Source organism: Cyrtonyx montezumae, unplaced genomic scaffold (assembly GCF_038088225.1).
Source record: "Cyrtonyx montezumae isolate F1298 unplaced genomic scaffold, pur_monq_1.0 scaffold_1, whole genome shotgun sequence".
Lineage (NCBI taxonomy): Eukaryota > Metazoa > Chordata > Aves > Galliformes > Odontophoridae > Cyrtonyx > Cyrtonyx montezumae.
The window spans coordinates 13,217,890-13,233,424 of NW_027071825.1; the positions used below are offsets into that span (position 1 = coordinate 13,217,890).

Genomic DNA, 15,535 nt, shown 5'->3' on the forward strand with positions numbered 1-15,535 from the left:
GCTGTGGCACAGCCCTTAGCTCGACAACCAGCACGTGATGTATGGAAGTGAAACAAGATTAAAAAGGCCCACCACCCGTACCAGCTTTTGTACATGCACATTCTTACAGTGTGTGTTGTCAAAGATCCAGAAGCAGTTGAATGTGTCAACAGAACACATGGTTGCTTAATGTCTGCTTCTCAAGGCCAGGATGCCGTGAACCTCAGAACCTTCAGAAGTCCACAACCTCAGGCAGCTGTCAGAAAAGTTCTCAGTGCAGAAGCATGTGTAGTGTAAGGCTTTGCACTCACTCATTGGTGTAGACCAGCTCCTCACTGTGGTCCCCAAGAAGGAGCCTGGCTCCAGGCAGTGCACATCTGCACACTATATATAATTTCTGAAGCAGTATGTAATGTACAATAGTGCATATTGTCCTCTATTTATTTTTTTAATCTTACATATTAACCTGGCAAAATATTTGCTCTTGAAATGAACACCCACACACAGAAGTTATCACAAATGCACATCTTTATTTTAGCTCATTTGCAATATGCAAACATTCAGACAAAGGGTGTTTAGTGTCCTCTGTGCTGGTGTGCAGCAGACAGAAATTGCATTACATGATTTCACACACACCTACAGGACTGTTGCTTAAAATGCAAGTTATCCAAAATATGTTTTCCTTTGTTTTTCTATTCTGCTCCCAGAGTGAAGAGATTATAGGAAATAAGGCATCCATTATATGGTATCACAATGAGCAAACTATAGAAGTTGACAAAACTGAACTTGTGTAAGATCAAATGTTTTAGACAGCCACAGAGAGTACCAAGTTATATAGGTTGGTAGGAAACATCAGTTTCTAATGTGTGGTGAGATGTGACTCTCAAGAGTCTGTATTTACCTTAGTTCAAGTTTAAAGACTGCTACACTAAAGGACATTCTCTACTTAAAAGTATATACTTTGAAAGTGCTTCTGCTCAACTATTCCTTAAAAAATATAAGGTCAGCACACTGCCCAGCTGAATGAAGCAAGAGACTCTGGCTGGGACTGGATGGAGGACATCAACGTCGCTCCACTCACCTCGCCCTTCTGACTTCATTTCCAGTCTTTTATGGCCTCCCTATGAGAAGACTACCACATTCCTCATGCAGTGCTTCTGTTCATACAAATATTTAGTTGATGTTCTGAGCCATATTAAATGGCTCATACATCAGTCCACTGTACTGTCTCCAGAAACGAGTTCTACCAAATTTCTAAGTTTTAGTTAATTTTCACTGTTACTACAGATTAAAAACTTGCTGAGAGCACCAGACTGCTTTAATTTGCTCATTGCATGAGAATACCTGCAGTACTGAGGGCTAGCTCAATGCTCAAAATCACTGTTGTTTGACACTATTTCTTCATGTTGAAATTTAATGCCTTCCTAGTCTACCCGTATAGTCTAGTCAAGTCTGAACCCAGACAGCTTATTAATGCCCTTTGCATTCTAGCAAATTTTAACAGAGAAAACAAACAGAACAAAGCTAAAAAAACAAACAAACCTGAGCTAGAAGTGAGAGCACCTAACCAGAAAGGCTGTAAGTATATCACAAGCTTTTGCCACAGATTTACACTAGTTTTGGAGAAAAGTATTTAGACTCAGGGTGTAAGATTTTCCACTATGTATCTACTACCCACTTCCTGCAACATGTGCTGCTTCAGAGCCTCCATGGTACGCTTCCACAGACCATCAGATATGTTCACTAGGACCTGTGTAGAAGAGGGGGAAAAACATCAAGTGCACACACAAAAATAATAGTTCAATTGTACAAGAAGCCTTAAAAATGCCTCTGAGCTATCTAAATACGTATCTGACTGGTAAGAAACTGCTACGAACTGCTGTAAAACATTTTTAACATGTGAAAGTTAGGAGGAGCCCCATGTGTATCACAGGACCACGTGACTATTGAAGGAGCAGAAGCCATATCATCTTCACCACTTAAGATAGTTGTTTGTTCCTACAGATATTTGTTTCAAAGTAAAAGCAGAAGGACACAGTACTGAGCTGAAAAGCAATGTCCACTAATTCTAGGCAGTCCCTGGTCTGGGACTGAAACATGCTACTTCCAGATATCAGTTTGGAGCACTAACATACAGAGAATGAGGAACACACGTGGATCACATTTACTACCACAATAACATAATTAAATAACCAGGCACTTCAATGCCTGCAGCTCCGCTTGCATCCAGGGCTTTGCAGGCTGCCCAGTCCTCCTGAAGAACAAGTTGTTTGAGAGCATTCAGGTTTTCACTTTCAAATGCTTTTCTAGAATCCCAGTCCCTGCCTCACGTTGGGTTTCTTGTCTGACTACACTGAGAGTGTGCACAGAAAAGGAAATATTAACATCAGCGCCCTTTACCCAGGAGCAAATCCTGCTCCATTTCATCCCACACTTTCATCCCAAGTAAGGCAACTGGTCAGCACAAAGGCTCTCAGCTCTAGGTGGTGTCACTGCAGGCTCTGCTCTGTCCTGGCTCCAAAACGTGCCCCCATCTCCTCTCCTTCATGGGTCCATGACAATTGACAACACATCACACTCAGAAAAGCCCATAACAAGGAGATACAAGTGCCTTGGATCTTTTTAGGAAGCTGCAGGTGTTAAAGACTCCCACACCAAGGGGCCCTTCTGCAAGCAAGGTACAGAGCTGCAGCCAGCCAGGTTAAATATAAACCCCATATCCTGCATTTGGTAGTCCTGAGGAAACAAAGTGTTTGAGTAACTGAAACATTAAGCTTTCCATAGTGGAAGTTAAGCAGTCCTTCTCTAACTGATGTGATAATAATACTTAGGGTGTGTGCCATTTTAAAACCTTTGCAACCTATTTTTTCCAAAAGTTTCAGGCCTGCTACCATCTACATTTGGAAACCTCTGGATAAAGTATAATTGAAAAGTGGATAAGAAGGCACAGAATGAGTTCATTAAGTCGTGATTGTCAAGTCCTTAAGACAGGACTAATCTTTGCACATGATACATACAAGGTTCCCAAGTTACTGTGTGTATTTACAGGGGCTACTCCAAAAATAATACCTTCTATTTTATAATGTTGGCCCACAGTGCCAGTTGGATGTTGGTGGGATGGCAGTAGAGTTTGAACCTTCCCACCAGTATGCCATCACATTTTGTTTGTGTGTGATAGATGGCAGTGGAGGGGTCGTCTGACAGAGTGGTGTCTGACATGAAAATGTGTATAAAGCAAAAGTGCATCACTGAATTCCTCCATGAAGAAAAATTGGCACCCACTGACATTAATCAATGCTTACTGGATGTTTATGGGGACCAAACAGTGGATGTGAGCACAGTGAAGCAGTGGGTGGTATGTTTCAGCAGTGGCAACAGCAGCAGACTTTTTGCCCAAGTGTTTCATTATAGAGCATTACGAATAGTTTCTTATTTTTGCGAAGTTTTATTTTTATCTTCTTCCCGCCAAAACAGGTATGCTTTAAAACATTGCACCAAGAATATTTTGTCATATGTTGCATTTGCATATACATTAATGGATAATTTTAACATAGGTACTTACCATTACAACAACAGAAAAGAGATAGAGAGCCTTCCTCTTCTAACCTGTACCTTCCAGAGTTCGGTAAGTCTTTGCACTGCGATATAAATCTCTGAAGTTCTGTCTCTGGAAAGCCATCTCGTTGGTAGTGCTAAAAATTGATGTTTAGTTAAACCTTTAACAAGGCTAAAACACAGAATAGCCTAAAGCAATACGGTAAGAACATAAAGCAAGACTTGCCTCCTCCCCAGATCACTTTTCAAGCATGAAATTAGAAGATTCAGACAACTGAATAAGAATTTTCTACTTTTTAGTTGATAATAAGCTTCCACTGAGAGAGGAAATCAGATAGGCTTATAAGAAAACCAAAATAGGGAGGAATTAAAAATTCCTTACAATCACTCAAAAATATAAACTCATAAAAACCTCAAAAATAGCTATTACGTTCATTCATAAAACTGGCTTGTACTGCAAGCCAAACTATCAAGAGAAATGAGAGTCTGAATAGCAGCAGTCTTGTCTTTTTTATTCCAAACAAATTGTAAGAATTCATGCTTACCTTGATAGTTTCATACGTGTCTGTAATGAGTGCAATGAAGAGACTTAGCACCATGTAGATGAACAGACTTATGAAGGAATAGAGGTAGATCCTACTGAATAACCAAACCAAGTAACTTTTCTGCTGCATTTTTGCAAAAGTGGCAAACATGTCATCTCCATTTATCAATGAAAAGAGGCATTCAGAAACCACATTCAGAGAACGGAACTGGAAAAAAGACAGGGACATCTGTTTCCATTGTATTTGGGACCCTAGACTATATATAACCTGAAAGAGATATATGGCTGTTGACTGGCTCTTCTGAGCATTTGTATGCCCAGAGCATGACAATATGCAGTGCTAACCGTAAAGCACCTACAGAATGAGCAAAGTTTGTCCTCTCCTTTACACAAAAGAATTCAATTTGTTCTCCTGTAAACTCTTACTTTTTGATAAGCCAATTTCACATTAAAAAAGAATAACATCTCCAAAGCTTTAGGCTGATAGCAGTTTTCTGAGAGATCAAAATTGTTTCTAAAAATACCACAAAGGACTCCCAGCACATGACTGGGAGTCACAGCAACTTCCACTCCTGACTCAGAGCTTTCACAACCAGAGGGAAGTCTGACCATGATGTGACAGTCAGGCTGCTCAAACAGTAACATCATGTTGAAGAAGAATGATTATTATATTAAGAGAAGACTTGACATGGAAACTTAGAAGGCAACAGTAGTAAACTCTCATTTGTTTAGAATCTTCTATTCACATCGTATTTTTAATCTTGAGTATATTACCTTCACATGGTATGGCCCCAGTACAATCCATCCACAGAAACAATAGCCTAGATAGATCATAGCAGCACAACAGCAGAACCTCATGACGTTGGGTAACGCTGCTCGCAGCGTTAGAATGAGAAGCTGCAGAAAGCAATGCAAACAGTAAGAATTCAACCGGGCATTTCTTCCTGTCATCTTATAGCAGCAAACAGAATAAATACCAACAGCATGACGATCTCAGGAAATCCTTACATTATACTTCTGAAAGAAACCTAGGTAGCGAATGACTCCAAGCCACACCAGCATAGTGGATGTTCCTAGGAGTATGCTACAGACGTCGTAACTTGTCAGACTCTAAAAGAAAATAAATAAATAAAGAAAAATAATCAAGTATTATAACCAATAATGGCTTTAAATTGCAACTCTTGTTACTACAAAGATCTAATAAGAAACTTTCTTTTCCTTAGAAATCTCTAGAAATTACTTTGGGGAAATATTCTGTAGAGAGCAGAAGCATCACCGAAGAGTAAGGGAATTTTCAAGTGTTACTCATTCCATATGCCTTTAAATATAAGTGTTGATGAAACAGATTCTCCCCATGAGATAAGCTTTATTTGCTAGGCTAAGAGCACAGCTGGACTGCAGCTCCAGAGACCCCCATTCAGTGCAGATCTTGACAGGTCCTGTCATGTGGCCCTGAAAACACCTCGAGCTGCTCCCAGACCTGCAGCATCTGCTGCTGCTATCTGCAGCAACTGCATTTTTATCATCAGATTCCCCATATGAGCTTGGGAATCTCTCTGCCACATCTCAATGTACAGTGTAAATCTGATTTTAGAACTACAAAGTAAAAACAGTTCTTCCAGTATGTAGATAAAGCTTTTTTTTTTTTTAATACTGTGAGGTGTCAGCAGAGTTCAGATAAAACTAAAGAGGATTTTGCTACATAGCAAGGACCTGTGAGGTGTAGAAAGATGTCAAAGAGAAGAATAATTAATTTTAAATTAGTTCTAACAAGAGCTTCATGTATATTTTATCAGCACTTGGCGGAATTTTTTTTCCATCTATACATACTGGCCCATTTTCATCAAAGTTACCCTACCTAATACCCAGTCCCTTGATCTGTAGTTCTCCAAAATTCTCACATCTGAACAGCTGACAAACACAAAGTATTCACTATTCTCTGTGAGAGAATGGACCTCTTCTGAGTGAGCATGGACCTCTTTCTCATCTTAGCTCCTTTCTACTTTTAAGTTTACAGCTCCTAAATTAAGCCAGAACAATGTGTGATAATCAAGCTGTCACCAGATTGATTTCTGTCCTTTCATCACTACTGTCCAAAGTCTGTCGTGTTGCAATGTCATGCTTCAAAGGCTGACACAGATTCAATAAAAAACAACATGATCTAAATACTAGAATGCTCCAGCATAACATATTGCAACTTTTGTTGCCCAACATTTCATATTTGCTTATTTATTTTCTATTGAAGGCATAAAACCACAGTGGAAACCAGATGCTGGGAAAGCAGCAAAGTGATGCTTAAGAAGAAAATCTCTATGCCAGTTAAACACTTTAAAAATGTAGTATAGAAAGTCAAATGCTAAATTTAAATAAATAAATAAATGAAAGAGCAGATCTAACTGGTCCTAAATGGGGCTCAGAGGAAGTCAACGGTCTTAAACATTCAGAGATGAAATAATTCTATTACTTTGAGACACCTGAAAGGAGCAAAGAATATTAGAACAATAATATACAGTGATATTTGAAAATAATACACCTGAGTTATAATTCCAGACAAGAAGACAGAGTTTTAAAATATTGTGCCAGTATGAATCAAGTATAGCCAGCCTAAGTTTTTGAAATCTAAACCTAGGTGAGACAGAAATAATCAGCGTTGCTTCTCCCTAACGGTATAAGTATCTTACCTTGGCCTGTATCTCCATTTTGAGAGTTGATCCAACGATAGTCAGGACATCACTAACCATAATGAGGATATACCAGCCATTGACAAATTCCAGCTGATCGTTGAAAGATACTTCTTTCTTGTAATAATACAGGAAAAAGTGTACAAATTCCTAGGGGAAAGGAAGAGAGGGAAAAGTTCATTAGACTTAGGCAGAACATGAAGATTTTCCAAAGCAGGAGTCATACCCACCCTTTGGAGCCTAATTCCTTTGACTACTGATCGTGTGCAAAGGATCAATGAGCTCAGACAAATCAGTATGACAAAAGCATCGAAGATCATCATGTAATGTGTATTCTTCTGTACTGCAGGAACAAAAACGTGTTTATATTCAGATGCATTTCATCTTGAGTATTGAAGTAAGAATCAATTTCTTATATTAGCGATGTTTGTGTGATTTGAGACAAACCCTTGCTTTTTTCCCCACAAATACTTGTCTGACATTTTCAAGAGACACACAAGTATATACGTACCACTAATATCACTTCAATTAATTTAGAAAGGTTGACTCCAAATCAAAAAAGTCATACATCAGAATGTGAATGTCTCTTACAAGGCTGCAGAATAGGAGGTAGGACTTGTTTATTTTGCAAGCACTGGAATGGCCCCTCAAGCCACAATTTTTGTATTAAAAAATAAATAAAAAAACAATCTCAGGAATTTTGTAATACCTATCTCCTCTTCCAAAACAGAATTTGACTATCATATTGTTTTTCTGTCATAGAGTAATGCAGTTAATTTGCACTTTTGCTCAGATAACTATGACCAACACTGAGCCAGACATGAGCTCTGCATATCTTCAGTTACTAAAAATAACATTGTTGATCAATTAAAATCAATTTTTGCACCAACACTACCACCATACATCTTTTTAATTTTTTTTTCCTTTTTATCCTTATCATACAGCAGAATCTAGATGGAGTTAGTATAAGGATTTGATTTTTAATGCTAGGAGAGTTAATACATTTGAGAAAAAAATTGAAGAAAATTACTGCTAAAGTAGAAAGAATAGGCAGCAAATCTCCAAATTGGCAAGTGGCATTGTAGTTGATACCACACTGATATCAGCTATCCAGAAAAAAGCCCACCTTCTTCTTGTTTAGAAGTCTCTTAACACATTCACTGGTGCCATTTAAAATGGTTCTGCAGCCTAGTTCAGAACAGAAGCATTTGCCATCACTGCCTTCATATTTTTCCTTGGCTTCCAAAAAATAATATAGGGTGCTTCAGGAGATTATATTGAAAACTGTAACAGAGGCAATCTACATCAATGTCAAATGTGGATTATTACAGAGACCTGCTATCAAAACCTTATCCTACTGCGCAAGTAATCTGTTAGAGATAGCATGCCATCTGGTGTACGCATATAAGACAGCATCTAGGAAAGCCTGCTGGTACACTGTTCAGCAAATTATGTGTTTGCTTAAACAGCATGTTTCATTCTCTGTGATGCATTTAATTCAATTAACAAAATTAATTCCAGTCAGGATCTTTAAAAAATAACTCTCCCTTTCTTAATACCCTCAATGCCAGGTGTTCAGAAGGAATTTCCTAATGCAGGCATAGCAAAAGAGAAAGCAATAGAATAGGAAAAATACCCATGAAAAAAAAGTGGAATTTAAAGTCCTGCTAAGCTTATGGTGTAGATTAAAGAATCTCTTTGAACAAAGATCTCTGGCAAAGTTGTTTTCACTGGAAATAGTAGCTCACAACAAAGTATGCTCCTATTATCAACTATTTAAGATAGATATTCAACCACACTGCACATCTCAGTTACACTCAGATACATGCCAAAGTATGTTCAAGCAGCAATCAGAAATATTTCTAGCTATTGCACTCTAGCAGCCCTTAGCAATGGTGCTTCCTTATCTGCCTGCTGTTAAGTCCTGAAATAAGAGTGAATGTGTTTCAAAACTTTTCACCACTATCGCATGTCCTTCTGTTGCCAGGTGCTAGAGCAATGCTTCACAGCCTGCCCTAATCAGTGAGCAGCTTAAGCTCAGTAGCCCAGACCAAAATGATGGAAACATCTCGTGCAACAGTATCAATGTACAAGGTTTCACAGATGTTTAAGAACAAAACTTCAGGGGAAATAAAAATAAAAAAGAAGAAACAAACAGGATTTAGAATGTACATATTATAGTGCCTCATCTTTAAATAAAGAGAAGTTAACAAACATCTTGCTAATTTAACATGAAAGTTTGAAGTTATGTCACTTACTGGATCCAGAAACATGCCAGTCTTTACATTCCCTGATCTCTATATCATTGTCTAAACTTATTTTAATTCTTCCACTGTGGGCTTTATTATCAAACACTATCTGTAGTAACAAAAACAAAACAAAAAAAAAAAGTGACTGTTAAAACATTATATATTTAGTGTATTGTACTGCTACATTTGCACAATAATTCAGAACAATTTTCATAAGGCAGAAGTTAAGCAAGTTGTTTAAGATTAAAGTAATTCTTGTTTATTCAAGTAAAGTCTTGACAAAATGAAAAACAAATCTGGTATTGCTTGATCAAGTAGATACTGAAATAGAGGTGGAATTCTTTTAAGTATAGCCCCATATCCTCATGGTCTGGAAAAAAATAAAAAATAAAAAGCACAACACATTCCTAGAAGCATCTCTCTAAAGAGAAGAGGTTCATGTACTTCCCATACTTGAATGGGATTAGATTATGAAAGCTGTAAACTGAACAAGCACATGAAGTCTGTTTCAGATGTCTCCAAAGCTTCACCTACAGTAACATCTGGCAGTAGTTTACAGGGTTTCATGGCAGAGTATTCCAGACTCCACTGAGGACACTGAATGGTGCCCAGCACTCCTCAGAAAGCATCTGCACTGACTGCATATAGTAAATAAGTGTGAATCATTTCTCATTTTTGAGTTGAAAGACACAGGGCAGACATCCATGTACCGTCAGGGTGAAATCGTAACAGTCAGGGAGCTCGTGGTGACGAACGGTCTGGAGGTTGATTGCCTTCAGATTGAACATGAGTTGCACTGCCACTAGCCTGGAACAGGGTGTCACGTTAGTTTTTTTTTATGCAATGAAAATGCACAAAAACAGCAGTGTAGGAAGTATTTACTCCTCCTTACCTGTGGAAATCCAGAGTGAAATTCAAATTGTGCTTTCCCACTGTTCCATTGTCTAAAGACATTATCGGCTCAATGTACAAGCAGTCTGCAATGGATAAGTACTGACAATAATATCTCAGGGGTTATCACGCTCTAATTGTAATCTGCCCTTCCCACTCCTAAGGCTGTGAAGTGCAGTCGACTAGTGTAGTAAAGATAGCACACTTAAGTGATGAGTCATTATGCAGTCTTGGTTACAAATATGTTGGCTTTCTGAATATCAGCCAAGTTTTCAGCATGAATTTACTAGCCTTATATTAAATGCTAATTGTGCTAACAGCATTTTTGTGCAGTAGATATAAAGAACTCCCTGGAAGGGAGGTTAGTTACATAGTAGTTTTCTTACCAGTTTTGGCTAGTAGCAAGTTCAGTACTTATCACCTGATACAAATATAAAATACTGGATGTTCACTAAGAATGTATCTTAAGTGTATGGTCCCTCCTCCCAAATAAATATTACAATAGATTAGATTCATCACCAGTCACAATCTCTGGGTCTATATCAAAGGTGTCATTTCCAGGGCAGATGGTTCCTCGCTTGTAGAACTGCTGGCATACAGCCAGAGCTGTCTCTTCTGCTCCTCTCTTCTCATAAGCATGGTTTCCAACGGAAATGTTGGGCAACTGTAAATACTAACATTCAGAACAAAGAAATTAACCAAGTTAGATGGCACAGAAACTATTAGCCTCTTGGGAATCAAACTAACAAATACACACACACACATTCAAAACAAACAAACAAATAATAACAAGAGCTTAGATCTGTGCCATAACTCTTCTTTTTATATAAAAGGTCACCTGAAGAACTTGGAAATGTTCACCACACAGCTGAGTCTTGAAGACTTTTCCCTTATACCCAACCTAAATATACCCTCTTTGAGCCGTATCCCCCTGTTCTACCACCACAGACCCTGCTAAATAGTGTCCTTTTCTTTGCCCTTTAGATACTGAATGGCTGCTATCAGGTCATCTCAGAGCCTTCTCTTCTCCAGACTGAACAGCCCATGATCTCTCAGTCTCTTCTCATAGGATAGGTGTTCCATCTCTGGGATCATTTTTGTGGTCTCCCTCTGCATGCGTTCCAACAGGTCCATGTCTCCTGCAAGGGCATATTGCTGGCTGATGTTCAGCTTCCCATCCACCAGTACCCCCCATATCTTTTTTTTTTTTTTTTTTTTGGTCAGGGCTGCACCTAATCCTTTCATCCCCCAGTTTTTATTGATAGTGGTGATTGCCTCAACCCAGGTGCGAGATCTTGCATTTTTCTGCATGAAGGAATGGAATGACTTCTATGCCAGACACCATTCTGTCAGACTGCCCCTCTGCTGCGATCTCTCACATGGCAACAACATGTAGTGGGATACTGGTGGGAATGTTCAGCTTCTACTGCCATCCCACTAAAATCTGCAGCTGAAGTCTTGGGCCAACGTAATAAAACAGAAGGCATTACTTGCAGATATAATACAGTTAAAGTATGTAAGCAAAGCAACAAAAATATAAAACTAGTGGGGTATTATACAATATTTAATATTGTACTGGTGTTCAGTTGGGGCTGAGTGATGGTTGTGCAGAGTGGTGGGGCAGAGCTACTGTCATTCTGGCACAGGACAGGGGCACCCGCAGTGGCAGCTGTGCCTGGCCACATGCTGCTTGAGGGCCATGAGTTGGACACATCTTCTTGAAGGTATTTGACAAAAGAAAGAAGCACAGGATTTGGGCCTAACTGCTTTCTCGCTTCTTTTTGCAATCTTTATTGAAAATGCAACTTATTATTTGCAAAGCACTCTGGTTAAAATCCAAGCAGCTCACTGAGAAGAAGATCTACTGATTAGCTCCAGGGAGGTCTGCACAAATCCAGTGCTCTGGCAGTGAGAGGTAGTCTGTTTCTTTTCCTGAAAATATCTGTGGATTTCTCCACCAATTTGTTCCAGAAATTGCTTTGCTTAAGATGTTAACACTACTTAACAAAGTTACCAACCAATACAGCAATGTTTTTTTTCTTCTTCTTAATGATTTGTGGTATAGGAAGAGCATTGAGATCTGGGTCTTTTCAGGTTTTTCCTAGTCTTCAATTCCTATTCCATTTAACTCCATGACAGTTTAATGCCAGCATAGAAATATGCCTCCCATAAAAAGAAAAACTGAAGAGCAGATGTACATTGACTCTGGATGGGGACTGACCCATGAAAGTTCACCTGCAAGCAGTAATATGCAACTGTGCTTGAATCAGTACCTCAGCCTTTACACAAGACTCAAAGCCATGGATGTGCCAGAGAGCCAGCCCTCTTCAGAGCACTGGGCTGTGCTCAGCATTTACTTCAGTATGATTGGGTATAGCTTTTTTTTTTTCCCAAAAAAACTGTTATTGAATCCACTACAAAAAAAAAAAAAAAAGAGAGAGAGAGAGAGAGAGAGAACAAAAAGAAACCAAAACCAACCAAACAAAAAAATAAAACAAACAAACAAACAAACAAACAAAACCCCACTCAGGTATGTAAGCAAGTCAGTATTCAAGTATTAAGCAACAGGTGCACACATTCAATCTTGGAAACAATCCAGGAAAAAAGAGAAGGGAAGTGCACTCAGGTAAAGAGCATGTATTTTGTATACATTGCAGTGACAACTCTTACCTGGTTGATGGCAAAGAATATTTGGTCATAGACATCTGTCTGTGTGTATACCGCATAGGTATCATCCATTCTGTCCATGTACCCTTTCAAGAAGAGATGTTTGAATGCTACAGTGTTCTCTTCCTTGAAGGCAACCACCATTTGATTGCTCAATCCAAAAAGCACCAGCTGAAAAAGACATTTATATTTCCTGTTCAAAGACAATCTTGACTTCTTCATTAATAGACAAATTCTGTCCTACAAGCTGCTAGTTATTCTCATCATGCTGATAAACACAGCACTTACATACAAGCTATTTCATTTCAGAGCTGATCAAAAGAAAGCTTGACTTTAAGGAAACAATGGGTTTTAAGAACGTTCATTTAATACAATGACCAGCTTCTTGGCTAAGGACTTGCATTTTCACAAAGAAAAGGACACTATCTCCAATTCGATCTACTCATATACTGTTACAAGTGATTGTTACTTCAGCCAGACACTTATATAACTTGCCTTGGAAACCTTTGCCTTGTTTCTCAGAGAAAAAGGCAGGACAGGACATAACCAGACCTCACTTTGAAGTCCTGACTTCAGTGCAGAAAGTGCAAATTAAGGACAACTTAAATAAATAAATAAATAAATAAATTTTACTCTCAGGTTTGAGTAAAAGGTGCCTTTACAGCAATGGGTGAAAACTGTGCTTGTAACAGGGTAACTTGAGAGCTGTCACATCCTGCAACAGCTAATCAAGTTAGCATAAAACCCTGATAGCTGCTATCCAGACTGGGAAAGGTTCCCAGAAGTATGTGCTCTATTGCTTGCAGGAGCTCAAAATTCCCTCCAGTGCCTATTGTTTCACAACTAGTGTCAGCAGTACTGTGAGGAAACTCATCAGAGATAAGTCTGAACCAGAAGTCCCTGGTTCAGCATTATGGCCATGAGGCAAACTGGATATTTAGTTTTTGATAAGGATAACTCAGTTGTTACAAAGACACTAAGCAGCCTGTGGGCAAGCTGGGTGCTGAAGACACAAAGGATGGGGAGCAAGTAGCAAATCAATAGCACAAAGATTTATAATCTATTGGCAGATTTTCTCTGAGAGGTCTAAATCTTATTTAGATTCTTCCACCATAAATGTTATTTCTAATTGCAAAATGGGACAGATGACAACCCAGGGGACTAAAAAAGGGTGGGGGGAGGGGTGTGACATTCCTTAAAAAAGATTATTCCTTTCCACTCTTAGGAATTCCATTTTTCAGTCAGTAGTTTAAGAGAACAATATATCACCCAAGATCCTGAGATCTACACTACATCTGTGTGATGAAGAAAGTTTTTTGGTCTGTCTGTCCTCCTTTAGTCTCCACACTAGGCTATGGAAAACTGACATCTTCACCCCTCATTTGAATTCATTGCATTAAGATGAATCCCTAGTTCCACAGTACTCACCTGAATGGTAACCATTGCTATTTTGAGGAGCTGAATCCCAAGTTTCCAAGGTTTTCTGCCCCGGGCCCAGAATTTTTCACATGGGTTCATGAAGAAGAACTTCAGCTTTCTCCTGAGCTGGTCTTCTGCCAGCAGCTCCTGTGGCAGTGACAGGTGTTGTCTGTAGCTGCAGAGCCCTTCATCATCTGGAATACTGCAGCTACTTACAGTCACTTCAGGAGTCTCCATTGCTGAAACGACAAATGTCTGTGGCAGCTGGAAAACATGCAAGCATCAACACAGCAGCATCAGATCAGCCTGAGCTGACAAGCTGGGTCCCAGAGCTGTTGGTCTTCTGTGAAGATACCCACACGTTACACTGAGCTTAAGAGCTGACTCATAATACTGCACACACTCTAAAGGCAGAACTCATTCAGGTAACTTAATATTCAATTACAAATGGAATTTCTGTCCCTTTGGAATGATGCAGTCATTTGTGGAAAATCTCTTCCCCCCTCATTTCCCAGCTCCAGTACCGCATATGCAGGACACTGTGACTCACTTCCTCCTGTCTAGAAGAGCACCAAAGCCTCTATGCAGCGCCCTGGGCACGTGTCTCCTTCTGTAGCTGGTGCTCCTCACAGCTACCCATCAGCTGTCCAGTACCCGAAAGAAATGCAGTTTTCAAGACAAACATCGCTTTTCTCAGACGCCAGTGACAGCATCATTGGATCACTGCAATCATAGCATCGCTGGAAACAAAGCCCCAGCGTGCCAAGTGCAATTCAGAAACATTACCTGAGCAACTAACTGGCACTTAGCACTATTATGTACTTCTACTGCCATAAAAGCCTGAATGCAAAACACGGGTGATTATGAATCAGGCAATAAAATCGAAGGTAATGGTAAGCATCACGATGAGCTCAGCTGTTAGGTGGCGACAAGTTCAGAACCGGCGGTCACAGAATCACACAATGGTAGGGGTAGAAAGGGACCTCCAGAGATCACCTAGTCGGACACCAACATCAGGCACGGGGGCAGGTGAGCCCCGCACAGCCCCGCTCCGGCTTCCCAGGGCCGCACCGCCCGAGGGATGCAGCACGGCGGTGCTGCCGGATACCTTCCTCTCAGCACACCGGCTCTTTCCGCACCGATATGCTCTGGCACCGCCGCGCTGCTGCCAGTGCGCGCGCCTGATAACAAAAACGTACTTCTTGACCTCACGGTATCAGCTGCAGAAGGCACTCGAGGCGAAAAGCAACGCACTGTTTCCAGCCAGCCTGCGCCCTGAGACAACGCGGGCTCCGATCGCGGGCTCCGATCCCACGGGGGTATCGCCGCACGCAGCGCGTCCCCTCCTCGCGGCACCGCCCCGCCCCGCCGCCGGCTGAGCGACGCGGGGTCTCCTCCCCTCACCCAACCGGGAGAAGAGAGCGGGGCTCCCCGGGCTCGGCCCCCGCGTCCCGCCCTGCAGTTCGGGGCGGGGGCTTTGACGCAAATACCTGCGCTGCGCTGCGCTGCCGCTGCGGGCACGGCTCTCGGGCGGTGCGGTGCGGTGCGGT

At 40.5% G+C, this 15,535-nt stretch overlaps 1 protein-coding gene across 1 annotated transcript; it reads right to left on the bottom strand.

The window, feature by feature from the left end:
* Positions 1-506: 506 nt before the first annotated feature.
* MCOLN3 (mucolipin TRP cation channel 3) lies at positions 507-14,795 on the bottom strand. The gene is made up of 15 exons (XM_065741115.1): positions 14,772-14,795; positions 14,536-14,628; positions 13,995-14,249; positions 12,570-12,737; positions 10,419-10,572; positions 9,901-9,985; positions 9,719-9,815; positions 9,018-9,117; positions 6,990-7,102; positions 6,760-6,909; positions 5,087-5,188; positions 4,853-4,975; positions 4,080-4,286; positions 3,542-3,671; positions 507-1,729 (listed from the first exon to the last, which is right to left on the bottom strand). The coding sequence occupies exons 3-15, from the start codon at positions 14,220-14,222 to the stop codon at positions 1,710-1,712; spliced, it is 1,677 nt and encodes a 558-aa protein (XP_065597187.1). The 5' UTR covers positions 14,223-14,249; positions 14,536-14,628; positions 14,772-14,795; the 3' UTR covers positions 507-1,709.
* Positions 14,796-15,535: the final 740 nt, after the last annotated feature.

Coding starts and splice junctions, on each gene's coding strand:
- MCOLN3 (XM_065741115.1), bottom strand. CDS start 14,222: ATGGAGACTCCTGAAGTGACTGTAAGTAGCTGCAGTATTCCAGATGAT. Junction 9,816..9,900: donor TTCACTCTGGATTTCCACAG/GTAAGGAGGAGT, acceptor ACCCTGTTCCAG/GCTAGTGGCAGTGCAACTCA. Junction 7,103..9,017: donor CTGGCATGTTTCTGGATCCA/GTAAGTGACATA, acceptor TTGTTCCTGCAG/TACAGAAGAATACACATTAC.